Raw genomic sequence first — 17924 nt, forward strand, 5'->3', positions numbered from 1 at the left:
CCAGGTCAGAGGCCGCAAAGGCACGACACGGTCCAAAGCCCCAGCCGCGGCCCGGTCCCAGGCCGCAACTAGTTCTTCAGTCGTGCTGTGAGCAAGATCCTCAGGGAACGGCCCAAGCTCCATCCGGAACCTCTCAGGGTCCATCAGGCGCCTGGGACGGAACCAACGCATTGGCTCCGTCTCCCTGCGGTGGTGAGCGGTGGTCCGAAAGTCCAGGCGAAGGAGAAAATGATCTGACCATGACACCGGTTCCATCACTAAATCTCCTAATTCCAGATCATTAATCCACTGTCCAGAGATAAAAATCAGATCTAGTGTGCCTCCCCCTGTGTGTGTAGGGCCATCAGTTACTTGAATCAGGTCCATGGCCGTCATGGAAGCCTGGAACTCCTGAGCTACCGTTGATGACAAGCTGGCCGATGGCAAGTTGAAATCACCCATGACCAAAAGTCTGGGAATCTCAACTGCCTCACAAGGAGGGATTCACAACCAGCTATCTGAGGCACAGTGGACTCCCTTGGCTCTAGGCTTTCTTTCTTTTTTTTTTTTCATAAAAAAGTTTTATTTTTACAATCATGTCAAACAACTCATTCAATGTACAGTTATATACAATTAGTCGGGCTTGCCCAGTCACCACCCCCCTTTTTAACACTCTTCCCTCTTCTACCTTCTTTTACTTTCCAGACCTTCCTCTCCTTCTCTTATCTACATCCTCTCCTCCCTCCTCCCTACACCTTCCTTCTCTCTCTTCTACCCCTCTTCCTTCCTCTTCTCCTCTTTCCTACCTCCTACTCTCTCTTTTCTCCCTCCCCACCATTCTAAAATGGTAACTGGGCAGACCCGACCCTACATTAATTATATTTATACATCTTCAATAATCCCTGTACATTAACCATCACTCCATCTCTAGCCTCAACCCCCAATTCCCTCCCCTTACCCCCCACCCCCCATCCCGACTTCCCAGAACAAAATGCAGGGTATCAAAACTAACAATCATAATCTAAAATAATTCCTAAATTATAATCTCTAGTCTCTCCACACTTAATCACACTCTCAATTCCCCTCTCCTTCAGAAATATATCTAATACAAAATATTTCCTAAATTTACTCACATGCTATTCGATATTTTTTTATCTGATACTTATTTTGAATATAATCAATCCACATTTTCCATTCTAAAATATGTTTTTCTTGTGTATAGTCTTTCAAGTAAGCAGAGATTTTTGCCATTTCTGCCAGATTTGATACTTTAAGTGTCCATTCTTCAATTGTAGGTAATTCTTCTTTCTTCCAATATTGAGCAATCAAAAGTCTTGCGGCTGTTATTAAGTTCAAAATCAATTTAGTCTCTATAGCTGTACAATCCATAATTATTCCTAGTAGAAAGAACTGCGGGGTAAACTTAATTTTCTTTTTCAAAATATTCTGATCCACCATACTTTAATCCAAAATGCTTTGAATATGAATATGAATGAATATTTTAATTTGTATACCGCCCTTCTCCCGAAGGACTCAGGGCAGTGAACAGGCAGATAAAATACAGGTACACACAATAGTTAAAAACATCCCTTAAAAAACTAATTTAAATTTGCCCAAATGTTAAAATAACACACTCCCCCATAAAATTACAAAACTTTAAAAACCCATCAAATCCAATTAAAATTCCAAGATAAAAATAAAGCTAGTCCAGCCATGCGAAATAAATAAGTTTTAAGTTCGCGGCGAAAGGTCCTAAGGTCAGGTAATTGTCGAAGTCCGAGGGGAAGTTCGTTCCACAGGGTGAGCCCCACAGAAGGCCCTCCCCTGGGGGCCGCCAGTCGACACTGTTTGGCTGACGGCACCCTGAGAGTCCCTCTCTGTGGGAGCGTGCGGACGATGGGAGATAGAGGCCGGCAGTAGGCGGTCCCGTAGATAGCCGGTCCTAAGCCATGGGCGCTTTAAAGGTGGTAACCAATACCTTGAAGCGCACCGGACGATGGGAGATAGAGGCCGGCAGTAGGCGGTCCCGTAGATAGCCGGTCCTAAGCCATGGGCGCTTTAAAGGTGGTAACCAATACCTTGAAGCGCACCGAAAACAACAGGTAGCCAGTGCAGTCTGCGCAGGATAGGTGTTATGTGGGAGCTCGAACCGCTCCTCAATAACCAGCGAGCGCATTCTGAACTAGCTGAAGTCTCCAGGTGCTCTTCAAGGGGAGCCCCATGTAGAGAGCATTGCAGTAGTCCAGGCGAGAGGTAACGAGAGCATGAGTGACTGTGCATAAGGCATCCCGGTCCAGGAAGGGACGCAACTGGCGGATCAGGCGAACCTGATAAAATGCTCTCCTGGAGACGGTCGCCAAATGATCTTCAAAGGACAACCAACCATCCAGGAGCACGCCCAAGTTGCGTACCTTCTCCATCGGGGCCAATGACTCACCCCCGACAGACAGCCGCATCTGCAGCTGACTGTACCGAGGTGCCGGCATCCACAGCCACTCTGTCTTGGAGGGATTAAGCTTGAGCCTGTTTCTCCCCATCCAGACCCGTACGGCTTCCAAACACCGGGACAGCACTTCAACAGCTTCACTGTGGTGGCCCGGTGTGGAAAAGTACAGCTGAGTATCATCAGCGTACAGTTGGTATCTCACCCCAAAGCCACTGATGATCTCACCCAGCGGCTTCATATAGATGTTGAACAGGAGGGGTGAGAGAATCGACCCTTGCGGCACCCCACACATGAGGCACCTTGGAGTCGATCTCTGCCCCCGTCAACACAGTCTGCGTCCGGTCAGAGAGGTAGGAGGAGAACCACCGATAAACGGTGCCTCCCACTCCCAACCCCTCCAACCGGCGCAGCAGGATACCATGGTCGATGGTATCAAAAGCCGCTGAGAGGTCTAATAGGACCAGGGCAGAGGAGTAACCCCTATCCCTGGCCCTCCAGAGATCATCCACCAGTGCGACCAAAGCTGTCTCCGTACTGTATCCGGGCTGGGAGCCAGACTGGAATGGGTCTAGATAGACAGCTTCATCCAGGTACTGGGGTAGCTGACATGCCACCACACTCTCTACAATCTTCGCCGTGAAGCGAAGATTGGAGACTGGCGATGTTCCCTAAAACAGCTGGGTCCAGGAAGGCTTCTTGAGGAGGGGTCTCACCACCGCCTCTTCAAGGCCACAGGAAAGACCCTCCCGCAAAGAAGCATTTGTAATCCCTGAGCCAGCCTCGTGTCACCTCCCGAGTAGCCAGTACTAACCAGGAGGGGCACGGATCCAGTAAACATGTGGTGGCGTTCAGCCTAACCAGCAACCTGTCCATGTCCTCGGGAGTCACAGGATCAAAGTCATCCCAAACCACCTCAACAAGACGGGTCTCAGAACCCTCGCCTGGATCTACCCAATTTTGATCCAGTCCGTCCCGGCTGAAAGATTTTGTCGATAGATAACCGTTAAACTCCTCGGCACGCCTTGTAGGGGTCCTCCGCCCCTCCTGTTGAAGGAGCGGCGGGTCACCCAAACAGGGCGGCCGGGCGGTTATCTGCCGGCCAGAATGAGGGAGGAACGTGGGAACGCAGCCCTCATTGCCACTAGGTAGGTCCTACTATAGGACCTAACTAGTGTCCAGTCAGCCTCAGAACGGCTGGATCTCCAGACACTCTCTAGGCGTCTTCTCCGGCGCTTCATCTCCCTCAGCTCCTCGGAAAACCAAGGAGCTGGTTGAGACCGACGCCGGGTCAGAGGCCGCAAAGGCACGACACGGTCCAAAGCTCCAGCTGCAGCCTGTTCCCAGGCCGCAACTAGTTCTTCAGTCGAGTCGTGGGCCAGGTGCTCGAAAAACGGCCCAAGCTCCGTCAGGAACCTCTCCGGGTCCATCAGGCGCCTGGGACGGAACCAACGCATTGGTTCCGTCTCCCTGCGGTGGTGGGTAGCGATCAGAAAGTCTAGACAAAGGAGAAAATGATCTGCCCATGACAAAGGTTCGACAACTAAATCATTTAAAACCAGATCATTAGACCACTGGCCAGAGATAAAAATCAAGTCTAGGGTGCCTCCCCCGATGTGGGTAGGGCCATCAATTAATTGAATCAGGTCCATGGCCGTCATGGAAGCCATGAACTCCTGAGCTGCTGAGGATGCTACGCCGGCTTCAACTGCCAACCCGGCCAGCAACTCCAACAGCTCAGGCAGGGCTGTTGTCACACAGCAAGGAGCCAGGTACGTGATCAACAAGCCCACCTGATTTCTACGACCCCACTTCACGTAGAGGGATTCACACCCAGCTATCTGAGGCACAGTGGTTTCCCTCGGCTCGAGACTCTCCTTAATAATAACCGCCACCCCGCCACCCCTACCCTGGGCCCTCGGCTGATGGAATGCTCGGAAACCTGGTGGGCACATCTCCACTAGGGGGACCCCCCCTTCGGTGCCCAACCAGGTCTCCGTAATGCCCATAACGTCCGCGGTCCCTTCCTGAATAAGATCTGAGATCAGGGGGGCTTTATTAACCGCGGACCTGGCATTACATAACATCAGCCGAAGACCCTGGTCCCGATTACTCTGGCCACTCAGGTCACGGGAAATTCCTGGGGGGCCGGAGCATGCAATCGCTCGTAAACAGCGCGAGCGAGCCCCCGAAACCTGATGTGGCCCCCCCCTTCTGTCATATCTGCCTCTCCCACTTACCGTAGTAATAGCTCGACCCTGACAAACTGGAACGACACCCCTCTCCACAACCCTAGGACCTATTAAGTTACCGCCACGAACACATGGTGGACCTAGCCCCCTCCATGACGGGTTTCCCCCCCCACCCATCCACCCCCCCTTAAAATTCCCATTAAAACTCCCCTTAAAAAAACGGTTAAAACAGTTAATTAAAAATCCCCTGAGTCTCCTATTTTTGGCATGCCACCTCTCGGGGTTCCAAAACCCGTCCTCAAGATGGGCCCTCGATAGTGTAGGGGGCCAAACCCGCGAGAGAGGGGAATCTCACAGGGCAAGAAGGTCAGCCGCTGTGAATGTCCGCATAGTAAAAGTCCGGCAAACAGGCCCATCCTGGACCAGTCAAGATGATAACTGATAATACCGGCAATTCCGGGTGAGCACAGTTAAGGAATAGTTCTTGGGCGGTAGATGGATAACACCACCATGATTCAGTCAGTTTCACCAACCCCTCATTATACAGTCCCGAGGGGTGGTTAAAAGAGGATGGGGGAAGCTGTTACACCGCTAGGCCAGGGGCATCCATTAGGCCAGGCCGCTCAGCCGCTAAGCCATCTCTCTCCCAAAGTCCAGGGGGGGAGGAGCAGGATCTTAAAAAGGTCTTTAAAAAGTCCCCCCCACAGGCGGTCCATAGACGTCGTCTAGATGGTAGAGATGATAAAAAGGGGGCGTCCACTAGGCCCGAGGACAGCCTCCAAGATGATACCAACAAGGCGTCTATCGGGCCCACCTGCGATCTCCAAGCTAGGCTGCCCAACCGGCCCGGCCGCCAGGCCGCTGGAATAGGCCGCTGGAATAGGCCACTCGCCCGCTGGGCCCACTGGGCCACACCACCGGCTCCGACCCCTAGGCCAGTTCGCCGGGCCCAGCAGCCCATTGTCGGGCCAGGCGGTCGCCAGACCGGTCAGGCCAGGCCAGGCCGCCGCTACCGCCGTTGCTGCCGCTGATGGCAATGCCGCTGGAGGGAGAGAGCTCCAAGGCTCCTCCCAAAGCAACGCTGATCCGGCCGCCGCCGCCGCTACTGAAGGCCCGGCCACCGCCGCCACCGGCGGGAAAGACCAGGCCAGGCCGCCATCACCGCCGATGGTCTATCGATAAGGGGAGAGAGCTCCGGGGCTCTCCCCAAGGCCATGCGAAGCCCGGCCGCGGCCGCTGGAAAAGGCCGGGCCATCGCCGTTGGGGGGAGAGCGCTCCGGGGCTCCTCCTGAAGCGACCCGGAGCCACCCAGCCCCAATCTATCCCTCCCCTGACTCATCACACTGCCCTCTACCCGGGCGGGGGGTCCAAGTTCTCAAAAAGACCCCCCCCAGCCCGGTTGGGTCCAAAAGAGGCCTGTCGCCGCATCTCCCGTTCAGCGGCGCGGCGCCATCTTGGACATGCGCAATAATCTATTTTCTTTAACTTTTTTACAAGTCCACCATATATGGTAATAAGTGGCATCTTCACAATCGCATCTCCAATCGCATCTCCAGCCTGTACATTAGGATACATACATGACAATTTTTGGGGGTCTAAATGCCATCTATAAAACATCTTATAAAAATTTTCTCTCATATTTTGCGCTTGTGTAAATTTAAGATTCCTTAGGCCTGTCCAGCAGGTTGAACCTCTCCGAGAGGCTGGATTATGAAGGACACCATGATCGCAATCTGGCAGCAGGGAGAGGCCATGGACGACGTGGCAGGAGACAGATGGAACGTCTCCGCTGTCGATATCGCCCAGATCAGAGCAAAAGGACCCAGACCCGAACGGCACAGCACAGCCAAGATGCCAAGATGTAAAAGTCAGGAAGCAGACCAGCCAAGAGATACCAAATCCCGAAAGCAAACTGCAGGAACCGGCTGAAAATCAGCCGAAAAAATCGGCCGAAAAAACACCGAGTCATCGCCCCACCACCGGGCCCGAAAAAACACGGCCGCCGGAATTCACCGCCTGCTTACCCGGCCCCGTTCTCAGCAGCCGTGGGCACAAAAATGTCCGGAGACCTCTCCCACGGCTGCCGGACAGATGGTAATCCAGGCCAGGGGCAGCAGGCAGCTAGGTGGGCGGCCCAGGCATTGCCATCCTCGGAGGGCCTCAGAAACACCGAAGCCGGATCTTCAGCACCGCGCCATCTGGCGCATGCGCAGAACCGTATTTTCATATTTTCACCATATTTTCACACATTGTTAACAGGAGGGGGGAGGCTTTGCTGGTATATGGGTGTTGGGGGAGGGGAAGCGAGCTGATGGAGATGTTTCCAGAAAAGGGAGGAAATTTCTCAGAGGCTTCAAGCAGCTGTGAAAGGAACTGACAGCTGTCAAGGTCAACCATTCCGGCATGCCAGAGAGATGAGGCCCATCTGAAGAAGAGCCCCACATGACACCTTGGGGAGATGTGGATTGGACACTGAACTGGGTTCCTTGGTGGAAGGGATTTGGGATTGCTTTCAATATCTATGTCAGGCCTGGAAACCATACTAGGCCGTAGGTTTCCAGACGCTGCCACATTTCTCCCCTGAGGGGAAGAAGGGGGGGTGATGGGTATGGTAATATTCTTCAAGCGGTCAAGGTTGGATTGTGTTCGCATCTGCAGAACGAGTGGCAAGAAGAGGTTTCGAATAAAGTGGAAGAACGTTGGACCATGTGACCGGCAAAGGGGTTTAGGGGGGGTGGGACTCTTGGGGTTTGTATAACTGGGAAAAGAATCCAGAAGTTTCAGTTTTGGAATTTCACTCATCGTGTGCCAGTTTCCTTATGCTAGTAAAGAACTTTGAAAGAAAATGGCTTCAGAGTTTCTTTTTTATGCAGAAGTGGGTTGATGTCATGTCCCCCCCCCCTCCGACGACCGGGTTAAGGAAGTCCGTATCAAACATGGCAACGAAGCCTCTGCAGCTTGCCAAATTTCTTCGAGGTTTATCAGGGCAGGCAGGAGTCCAAGTTGTGACTTCAGTGATAGAGTCCGATATCAGCAAACTAGATGAGACTTTGCTTGACTCAAGGTTGGAATGCCAAAAGCAGGTCCTTTATATAGGCTGTGGGGTGTGGCTCCATGACTCAGCATTTATCCAGGCCTGCCCCTCCCTTCCTTCTGCTGGCGTCGCCTCTCAGATCTCCGGAAGTGAGGATCCTCCCACTTTGAATTGTCTTCTGCTGTTTGGGAAAGGGAGGAGTCAGAAGGAGTAGGCCCGAGCAATTCCAATCCCTGGCTGGCTTCCTCTGACGGCTGAGCCAAAGGAACAATACTATCCTGGACATAAACTGTTTCAACTCCTACCCTCAAAACGACGCTATACAGCACTGCACACCAGAACAACTAGACACAAGAACATTTTTTCCCGAAGGCCATCACTCTGCTAATCAAATAATTCCATCAACATTGTCAAACTATTTACTGAATCTGCACTACTATTAATCTTCTCATAGTTCCCATCACCAGTCTCTTTCCACTTATGACTGTATGACTATAACTTGTTGCTGGCAATCCTTATGATTTATATTGATCTACTGACCATCAATTGTCTTGTAAATGTTGTACCTTGATGAACGTATCTTTCTTTTATGTACACTGAGAGCATATGCACCAAGACAAATTCCTTGTGTGTCCAATCACACTTGGCCAATAAAAAATTATATTCTATTCTATTCTATTCTATTCTATTCTATTCTATTCTATTCTATTCTATTCTAACACACGCCGTATGAGTGAGGTTTATCAGGCTTATTTGTTCACTCCTGGAATCGTCTCCGGGCATGGGGCCAGGCCCGGGGGCTGGAGGCATGACAGGCCGTTCATCTTCATCTTCATCAGACTCGGAGTTTGATAACAGGCCCGGTTGGAGACGGGATGGGCCCGGCTGAGGAGAGGAGGGAGGACGAGTCACAACAGTTTTCTGGAACCTTGACATTATTCCAAAACTGAAACTTCTGGATTCTTTTCTGAGTTATACAAACCCCAAGAATCCCATCCCCCTAACCCCTTTGCCGGTCACATGGTCCAACGTTCTTCCACTTTATTTGAAACCTCCTCTTGCCACTCCTTCTGCAGATGCGAACACAATCCGACCTTCACCGCTTGAAGAATGTAACCATACCCATCACCCCCCCTTCTTCCCCTCAGGGGAGAAATGTGGCAGCGTCTGGGACCTACGGCCTAGTATGGTTTCCAGGCCTGACAATCTAATTTTCACGCCTATTGCCTCAGACCTTGTTTTTCTTTCATTGCATTCAGTTCATACTCAGTAAAAGTACCTCACTCTATAAACATGGAGTTGGGGTTTTTCTTTCTTGGGTTTTGAATGGAGGCACGCCTGACACTATTACTGACAATTGAGCTTCAAACTAACATGAGCCTCTCAAATCCTGAAATGTACCCCCTCCAAATCCTTCCAAAAATCTTCATGTGTTAATACATTTTTAAAGCAACTAAAGAGTTTAATAGATGAATATAATACAAGACTAGAAGAAAACCACACCATTGATATTTAATTAATTTTATTTAAATCAAACGTGGACTTCTTAGCCCTCACCACACTACAGAAGAGCAAAATACGGCCATAATGCTTGAAAACAAAATTGCACAAGCACTTGGGGTGCTTTTGGCTCCTTTTGTGAGAGAGGAATTGTTCATCCATTCAGCTCTTCCCACACGCTCTACATTGATCTGCATGTGACAATTCCCTCATATCCTGAGGCCTTTGACTGAATGATGTTCAATGTTTCTGCATAGAGACCGGCTGACTCAGGTCTCAGTTCTTCACTGAGGTTGCAAATTTAATTACTTTTGGGGATCCCAGTTCTATACCATGGGTGCAACTTTATTATTTTTTGATATTTTCCATTTGGGTTTAGGAAAGCAACATCTGTTAAACGTCTTTGCATCCCTCTGAGAGCTATGACGAACAGGGAGAATGATGACAGTTGGGGAACAGGAAGGTCTTTTCTAAAAAAATAAAATAAAATGAACCTATATACCACCGGTTTCAAACTCCCCACGTGACTTTGCCATTATGGGACGCATTGGGACAGTTTCCCTATTCACGGAGCTGGGATGGGTGTGTCCTGCATTGTGACACAACCGGCCCGTGAACTTCCATTTTGACACTGCTATATAATGTATATACTGATACATTCAAAAAAGTAGAAATCATAATTATAATGACACATGTCTATTGTTTTTATTTTCATTACTAAATTCATCTCTCTACAGCTGTCAGGAGGGGGAACCGCAGAAAAACCCTTTTCAGAATTCAGTCTGTAAATTGGAAATCTATACACAGAACCCATTAAATCAATAATTAGCATACATTCTCACCCAAATGTATCTTTGTTTTCGGGATTCTCCAGTCTATGAATCATGTTATGGGAAATAAGACTATGGGGTGTGCTGAAGCCCTTTCCACACTCCAAGCATTTATATGGCTTCTCTCCTGTGTGGATCCTTTGATGGCGTGTAAGTTTACTGCTTGTACTGAAATCCTTTCCACACTCCATGCATTTATATGGCTTCTCCCCAGTGTGGATCCTTTGATGGCATGTAAGGTAAGTTCTTGTTCTGAAGTCCTTTCCACACTCCATGCATTTATATGGCTTCTCCCCGGTGTGGATCCTTTGATGGCGTGTAAGTTTACTGCTTGTACTGAAATCCTTTCCACACGCCATGCATTTATATGGCTTCTCCCCAGTGTGGAACCTTCGATGGCGTGTAAGGGAACTGCTTGTACTGAAGTCCTTTCCACACTCAATGCATTTATATGGCTTCTCCCCCGTGTGGATCCTTTGATGCCGTGTAAGGTAACTGCTTGTACTGAAGTCCTTTCCACACTCCCTGCATTTATATGGCTTCTCCCCTGTGTGGATCCTTTGATGGAGTGTAAGGGAACTGCTTGTACTGAAGTCCTTTCCACACTCCAAGCATTTATAAGGCTTCTCTCCTGTGTGGATCCTTCTATGGCATGTAAGCTCACTGCTTGTACTGAAGTCCTTTCCACACTCCATGCATTTATAAGGCTTCTCTCCTGTGTGGATCCTTCTATGGCATGTAAGCTCACTGCTTGTACTGAAGTCCTTTCCACACTCCATGCATTTATGTGGCTTCTCCCCAGTGTGGATCCTTTGATGGCATGTAAGTTTACTGCTTGTACTGAAGTCCTTTCCACACTCCATGCATTTATATGGCTTCTCCCCAGTGTGGATCCTTTGATGGCATGTAAGTCCGTTGCTCGTACTGAAGTCCTTTCCACATTCCATGCATTGATATGGTTTCTCTCCTGTGTGGATCCTTTGATGGGATGTAAGTTTACTGCTTGTACTGAAGTCCTTTCCACACTCCATGCATTTATATGGCTTCTCCCCGGTGTGGATCCTTTGATGGTAAATAAGGATACCCTTTTGGCTAAAGCCCTTTCCACACTCTATGCATTTATATGGCTTCTCCCCAGTGTGGATCCTTTGATGACACGTAAAATTATTGCTTAATCTGAAGCTCTTTCCACACTCTATGCATTTATATGGCTTCTCTCCCATGTGAAAACTTTTCTGTGACTCAAGAGACCCATTTTCTTGAGAAAGTGTGAATATGCAACTGTAATTTATCCCTTCATCTTTGCATATATTGGCTCGTCCTTTGGCTTGTGATGGAGAGGGTCCATTTACATCTAATGTGTCTTTGAAGAGTCTTACATCTTTCCCAATATATTTATTCTTTAGTTTTCCTCGTTGATCAATAAAGTCCTGCATCTGAGCAACAATCGAAGATGAACTTCCCTTATTCCAGTTATTTGACAGGTTTCTCTCCTGCCTTTGGAATTCTGTTTGAATTGCAGGTTTCTGCATTACGTCTTCTTGTCTAAATACTTTGATTGTTTCTCCAGAGACTTTATTGTCTATCCCATTATCACCTTCAAAGGGAAAGAAAAATGAAAGTGAGAAAGGTTAGGGAAAAAGTTCACTCTGACGGAAGTCATATTAATTGCCTTCAGGTATTGTGCCAAATTCTAATATATACTGCATATCTGTATCCTTATAATGGCATGATATAGAAATAATAGTATCTCTATTGATGAAGCATAAAACCTTGAAAAAGACATTAAGTCAAAAAACGTGAAAGATATGGAAGCACCTGGGCCAAAATAGTTGAAATCTGTGTGATGGAGTTTGGCATTACCTCAAACTAAGGAATTACTTTGTCACTAAAATGTTTAAATACAAATAGAAAAATAAATTGGATCGGATACATTTAAGCAGAATGACATAGACCTATTTCCTTCCTTGGAGAAGTAAAAAAACAGAACTTTTCCTTCTCCCTCTGAAGAGAAGATATCTATTTAGAGATGTTTTCATAAGAAATAATAACTAATGACATTAAGTACAAAATGGCTTCCTGAACTCTCTGACTGGAGAGTAGGAAACTCTTACCAAGAGAGACCACATTCTTATAATTCTCCAACATGACTTCCCAATGCAGAGCTTTTTGGTGAGGATCCAGCTGAGTCCACTCCTCCTCTGAGAAATACACAGCCACCTCCTCAAAGGACACAAGACCCTCCTGAAAGGGAACAAAAGTACAAAACAGACTGAGGAGGCACTGCAGGATCTTTCCTATTGTTTAGAAATTCCCAAAGCAAACATATACACTAAGGTAAGTATGCTTTGGTTTAGATGACAAATGGACAGAACAAAAAACATTTGACTAAATAAATATTTTAGACACATTTTATCAATTTGAATGATTCTGTAGGACTTTCAGTGCCATTCAGGTTCAATAAGCCCCGTTTCCTCCTGGATCAATTGATCTACCAAGCATCCAGCCAGCCAGCCAACCAGTGATGGGTTGCTACCGGTTCACATCATTTTGGAAGAACCGGTAGCGGTAATTTGGGCTGCGTCGCTAAACCGTGGGCTGACCACACCCCTGAACCAGTCCCCACTCACTGGCCCTGCCCCCTCCACCGAGTCACTCCTCACTTCTACTGCATGGGTCCTCACTTGCAGCTTGCCTGTCTGAAGCACTGCGCCCCAGCTGAGCAGCCCTGATCTGCCTGCCAGGTAAGCCTGCAAGCCGTGCCCTACCTAACTGCCTCTGCCATCTCTCACCATCCCAGCCTGCCTCCCCTACTCCCTCACACGTGGCCTGTATCCCTGCCATGCTTCCCTGCCTTCCACACGGCCTTCCCTGTGTCCAGCTTGCGAAGGTAAGCAAGCAGGCTTGGGCATGGGGACCACCGGGAAGGAAGGCAAGCATGGCAGGGCCACCCGGCTGTGGGGAAGGGAGCTAGTAGCCTTCTCCTTTTGTTGCCATGCTTGCCTGCCTTCCACGCAGCCTTCCTGTTGTCCCCGTGGCCAGCTTGCCACCCACCCTAACCCCGCTTCCCTTTTACCTTTCTTTAACACGACCCACTTCCCTCCTCAAACCTTGGGAGGCGGCTACTCCCATGTCGCAGCCTATGGAGGAAGCGTCCTCCGTGCTGCAAAGCCCTCGAAGCGGCTGCAGGAGGGGGAAAGAAAAAAAAAGGCTCAGCCGTTTCCATCCCAAGTCAGCTACAGCCGCCCTCCCATCTACTGCTTGTGGCAAATGGGAGTGCGGCTGCGGCTTGGGTGGAAACACAGAGAAACACGCAATGAAGCAACTGCCTTTTCCTCTCCGACTTCTCTTAGTGAAGAGAAGGGAAGAGGCGCCAGCAGCAGTGGCAGGAAAGTGGCCGATCACAGCTGGCATGGTTCCCCAGGCTCCCTTCACATGGCTCACCTCAGCCCGCCAAACACACACACAAGGAGGTCTCCTTGGGTGGCTTCAGAGGCCGAGCCTTTTTTTTTCTTTTCGCCCTCCTGCAGCCGCCTCCAGGGCTTTGCTGCACAGAGGAGGCTTCCTCCACAGGCCGCACCTCCCGAGATTTGGGGAGGGAAGGGGAACGTGTTAAAGAAAAGTAAAAGGGAAGTGGGGTGGGAGAGAGAGAGAGAGAGAGAGAGAGAGACGGATCCTTTTTTTTCATTCGCTCCTTGTTCCTCCTTCATGCCAAAAAAAAAAAAAAAGCCCGATCTGATCTGGAGCCGAATGTCATTGAAAGTAATGCTGTCAGCCTGGAGCATTTCATTTCAATCTTTAACTGGGTGATGAATTGAACCTCCCCCCCTAAAAGAAGATGTGACATGGAGAGAGAGAGAGAGAGAAAGAGAAAGAGAAAGAGAAAGAGAAAGGGAAAGACAAAGAAAAAAAGAAAGAAGACAGAAAGACAGAAAGAAAGAAAGTAAGAAAGAAAGACAGAAAGAAAGAAAGAAAGAAAGAGGAAGGGGGAGAGAAAAAAAGAGAGAGAGGGAGAAAGAAAAAAGAGAAGAAAGAGGAAGGAAGATGAAGGAAGGGGGAGAGAAAGAAGAAGTAAGGCCCACAAACCCTGGCACTAGACGTGGCTTCAGAAGACACTTTGAAACAGGACAGCAATCTCGGGCTGGAAGGGACCTTGGAGGCCATCTTGTCCAACCCAGCAGGAAACCTTATATCGTCTGGATTATTTTGGTGCCTCTAACAGAGGAAAATTGCCAGGAAGGAAAAGGAGTTTACTAGGACAAGGCTGCCATGCAGAGAAAGGCAGAGATAATCCTTGACTTATGACCACAATTGAGCCCAAAATTTTGGTTGCTAAGCAAGAGCGTTGTTAAGTGAGTTTCACCACATTTTATTCAATCCATGACCTCTCCAGGCTCTAACAGTCATGTACAAGCTAGGGAAGAACATCTGAAGGTGTATGTAATGTTCTAAATGTACAGACGTTATAGTTAAATGTGTGGCAGAAAGTGGACTCTGGGTGTGTTTTTCCAAATGTAGTAAGTGAGGTTGAATGTGTATAGTTTTAGAAGAGCTGTGTGTGTGTGTGTGTGTGTGTATACTACACATACAGCATATATAGTAGATAATGTATTTTTTTGTGTGCCTATATACACTCTATACCAGGGCTCTCCAACCTTGACAACTTTAAGACTTGTGGACTTCAACTCCCAGAGTTCCTCAGCCAATTTGGCTGGGAGTTGAAGTCCACAAGTCTTAAAGTTGCCAAGGTTGGAGACCCCTGCTCTATACTATGTAATATGTATGTACACATAGGACATATATACATAGGATTAAATTGTATATTTTGGATGTTGAGTAGTAGTAAATAAATAGGGAAATTGTATCTTGTTGAGGCCTTTGAGGCGAGGAGAGGCCAGGCACTCTAACCCTAACCCTAACCCTAACCCTTGATCTGAGTGATGTCAAGTTGGCCTTGCCCACCCAGTCACATGACCAACCAGCCATGACCACCCAGTCACATGACCACCAAGACGCCCACCCAGTCACATGACCATCAAGCAATGCCCACAAAGTAAGCCATGCCCACAGAACTGGTAGTAAGAATTTTTGGAACCCACCACTGTAGCCAACCATCATCAAAATACTCTTCCTTCTAGATCTATTAATCCATCCACAATCAAAAGGCCCTCAGTGTATTTAGATTGCGCTGTTTGTAACGAGTCAAAGTCCAGGCTGTAACCTGTAAGTAGGAAAAGCTGAAGGCAAACAAACAGAGTATTGCAGTTAGTGCACGCCGATGTGATTGGCCCTATGGCACCCTCCTTAGGAGGAGCTAGGTGTGCTTTAGTCATAGTAGATGATTACAGGAGACATGGGCTTTGTTATCTGCTAAAAAGCAAGACAGAAATATTGCAACAATTCAAGCAATGGGTAAAAGTTGTAGAGGGACGGTATGGTTGTAAAGTATGGCAGCTGCAAACAGACAGGGGAACAGAGTTTATGTCTGATAATTTCCAACAATAATTTCCAACTAAGAAGTTTAGATGTACGAATCCATATTCGCTGGTTGTAAACGGAGTGGTTGCAAGAAGAAATGGTGAGAAACAGGCCATGAAGGACTCATTGCTTGCTGATGCAAGTGTGAGTAAGGTTTTTGTGGTTGTTTTTTTTTTGCATTTATATCCTGCCCTTCTCCGAAGACTCAGGGCGGCTTACACTATGTCAAGCAATAGTCTTCACCCATTTGTATATTATATACAAAGTCAACTTATTGCCCCCAACAATCTGGGTCCTCATTTTACCCCCCTTATAAAGGATGGAAGGCTGAGTCAACCTTGTTTACTGAGGGGAAGCCATGAAGACAGCAAGAGATGGAGTGTGGCGATAAAAGAAACACTGTATTTCCTGTTGCATGGAAGGAAACCCTCCTTGGCTCATCTAAGGACATTTGACAGTTATGCCTGGATGCATAGTCCCAAAGGCACCAGGAGAAAAGAATAGAAAAAGGCCAGGAAGCTTAAGTTTATTGGGTATGAGCCAGGTTCCAAAGGGTATAGGTTTACAGATGGAACCAGAAAAGTTGTGATTTCTAGATCTGCTAGTTTTGCGGAGCAGAACAATGGGAATCAGGTGCATGCTAATCTTGATGTGTTCATGCCAATGCATAGCACTAGGTTTCTGGAAGGAAGCATGATAAAGGAATGACATGAAGGCTGGTCAGAAGTAGATGTATTAGCGTACTTTCCAAATCTTTGTTCGCTGCCATCATTTTTTGGTCTATCTGCTCTAGTTTTTTTTCAGTTTGTTCAGCTTTTATTTCCACGGACCTAATTTTTTGCTTATTTCTTTGTATCGCATCTTGAATTGAATCCACTTTGTTGTCTAAAATGTGTATGTTGGATTTCAGTTCTCCATGTTTTTTTGTCATCATCTCCTGAAGTTTCATCATCGTTTCCTGTATCGTTACGAGAGTAGACTGCATCGATTGGGAAGTCAAACTGGGGCTTGTTTTTTCTGTGGACAGCATTATTTCTATTGTTCTTTGGGTTGATGGAGAAGCCATCGCCGCTGTTGGGTTTGATGCTGCCTTTTCCCCTGTTTTCAGTGTTGTGGTAGTGATACTTGTCATTTCTTTTAGAATTTTACTCTAAAATTCTATAAATCTTTTCCCAGATCACCAGCCACTGTTTTTATCGCTAGTAGTATTTTCTTTTATCCCCCTAGGTTAATTTTCCTATAGTTATGTTCTTTTCCCCCCCTTATATCTAAAGTAAGTTTGACCACTACCTATCAATATTGCAGTGTTTGTTTCTTTCACGTTTTGCTGATTCTAAGTTCTAAGTTTCAATTCTTATTATTGTTATTATCGTTAGCTACCTACCCAAAAGCTTATTAACATTTATAACCGTAAGTCAATTATAAGAGCGTACAATTCAATACGATATAATTATGAATTACTCTAAACAGATCTTCTATGGTTACCAGTCGAATTAATTTAGCTGGTTAAATTAACTTAAATATCCTATTTTCTAATAAATATTAATTATAAATAATTCTATGTTAAATATAATACCTTCAAAACAATCTAACTAACCTTAAATTACTGTCTATATCAATATTTCATTGTATGCTTATAAATATGGCTTTACCACAAAAATTACAGTTACAGTTACAGAGTTCCGGTGGCTCCGCTTCGTTAGTGGCGGTCTATTCAGACCGCCAGTTCTGTGTGATTCTGTAGAGCCGCTTAGTCAGCGTTAATCTGCTGTCAAGTGGCTTGAAAACCTCTTCCCTCGGGCAAAGAGGGGGAGGTGAGCATTTGGGCTGAAGTAGAGCTCCCAGGGAAAGCCCCAGGAAGAGTCTGGTGGCTTGGTGGGAACGCTCCTTCTATAGCCCGAAAAAAGCTCCAGAATCCGGAACGCTTCTGCCAAGTGGCAGAACAAAACGCAGCGTCCATCTCCGCGACTGAAATGGATTACTGAAGGACTGCTAACACGGACAGAGTTGAAACAGGAGCGTTAGCATCTGATTGTAAGAAGATTTTAACTCCCTGACAGAGAATGTATTCGTAGTCAAGATTGGAGATGATGAAAGGAAATGGTGTTTTGTGTATTGAAAGTAAATGCCATTTTGTGTATTGGAAGTGAAAGCTAAGGAAATGCTTATTACAATTGCTGGCCTGGAACCTTTAAGAAGAATATAACAAGATATATTTTTTTAAATGGATTTTTTTTCTTGTTTCTTTTATCTTTTTATTACGGTGTTTAAGAAGAATAGTTTACTGAATTTTTCTTTTTTCTTTTTCTCTTTTTTCTTCTTCTTCTTGGTATTACTTAGTTTAAAAATGGCTCTTAAGCAAAGAGATTTAACTACTTCTAAAATATTGGAAATTTTTTCAATTCAGATACGGAAATTGAAAGAAGATATCAAAGAAGGTCTAAGGAATTTTTATAGGAGCTTATGGA

The 17924-nt window shown here is 46.9% G+C and overlaps 1 protein-coding gene across 1 annotated transcript in view; it reads right to left on the minus strand.

Moving 5' to 3' along the window:
• LOC131190418 (zinc finger protein 91-like) overlaps positions 1 to 17924 on the minus strand; it is a 222221-nt gene that overhangs the window by 151413 nt on the left and 52884 nt on the right. Inside the window, exon 7 of the mRNA XM_058167739.1 lies at positions 12093 to 12222. Coding sequence (XP_058023722.1) covers positions 12093 to 12222 — 130 coding nt within the window. The remainder of the gene's footprint in view (positions 1 to 12092; positions 12223 to 17924) is intronic.

The sequence above is a fragment of the Ahaetulla prasina genome, chromosome 2 (genome assembly GCF_028640845.1).
Source record: "Ahaetulla prasina isolate Xishuangbanna chromosome 2, ASM2864084v1, whole genome shotgun sequence".
Classification (NCBI taxonomy): Eukaryota; Metazoa; Chordata; class Lepidosauria; order Squamata; family Colubridae; genus Ahaetulla; species Ahaetulla prasina.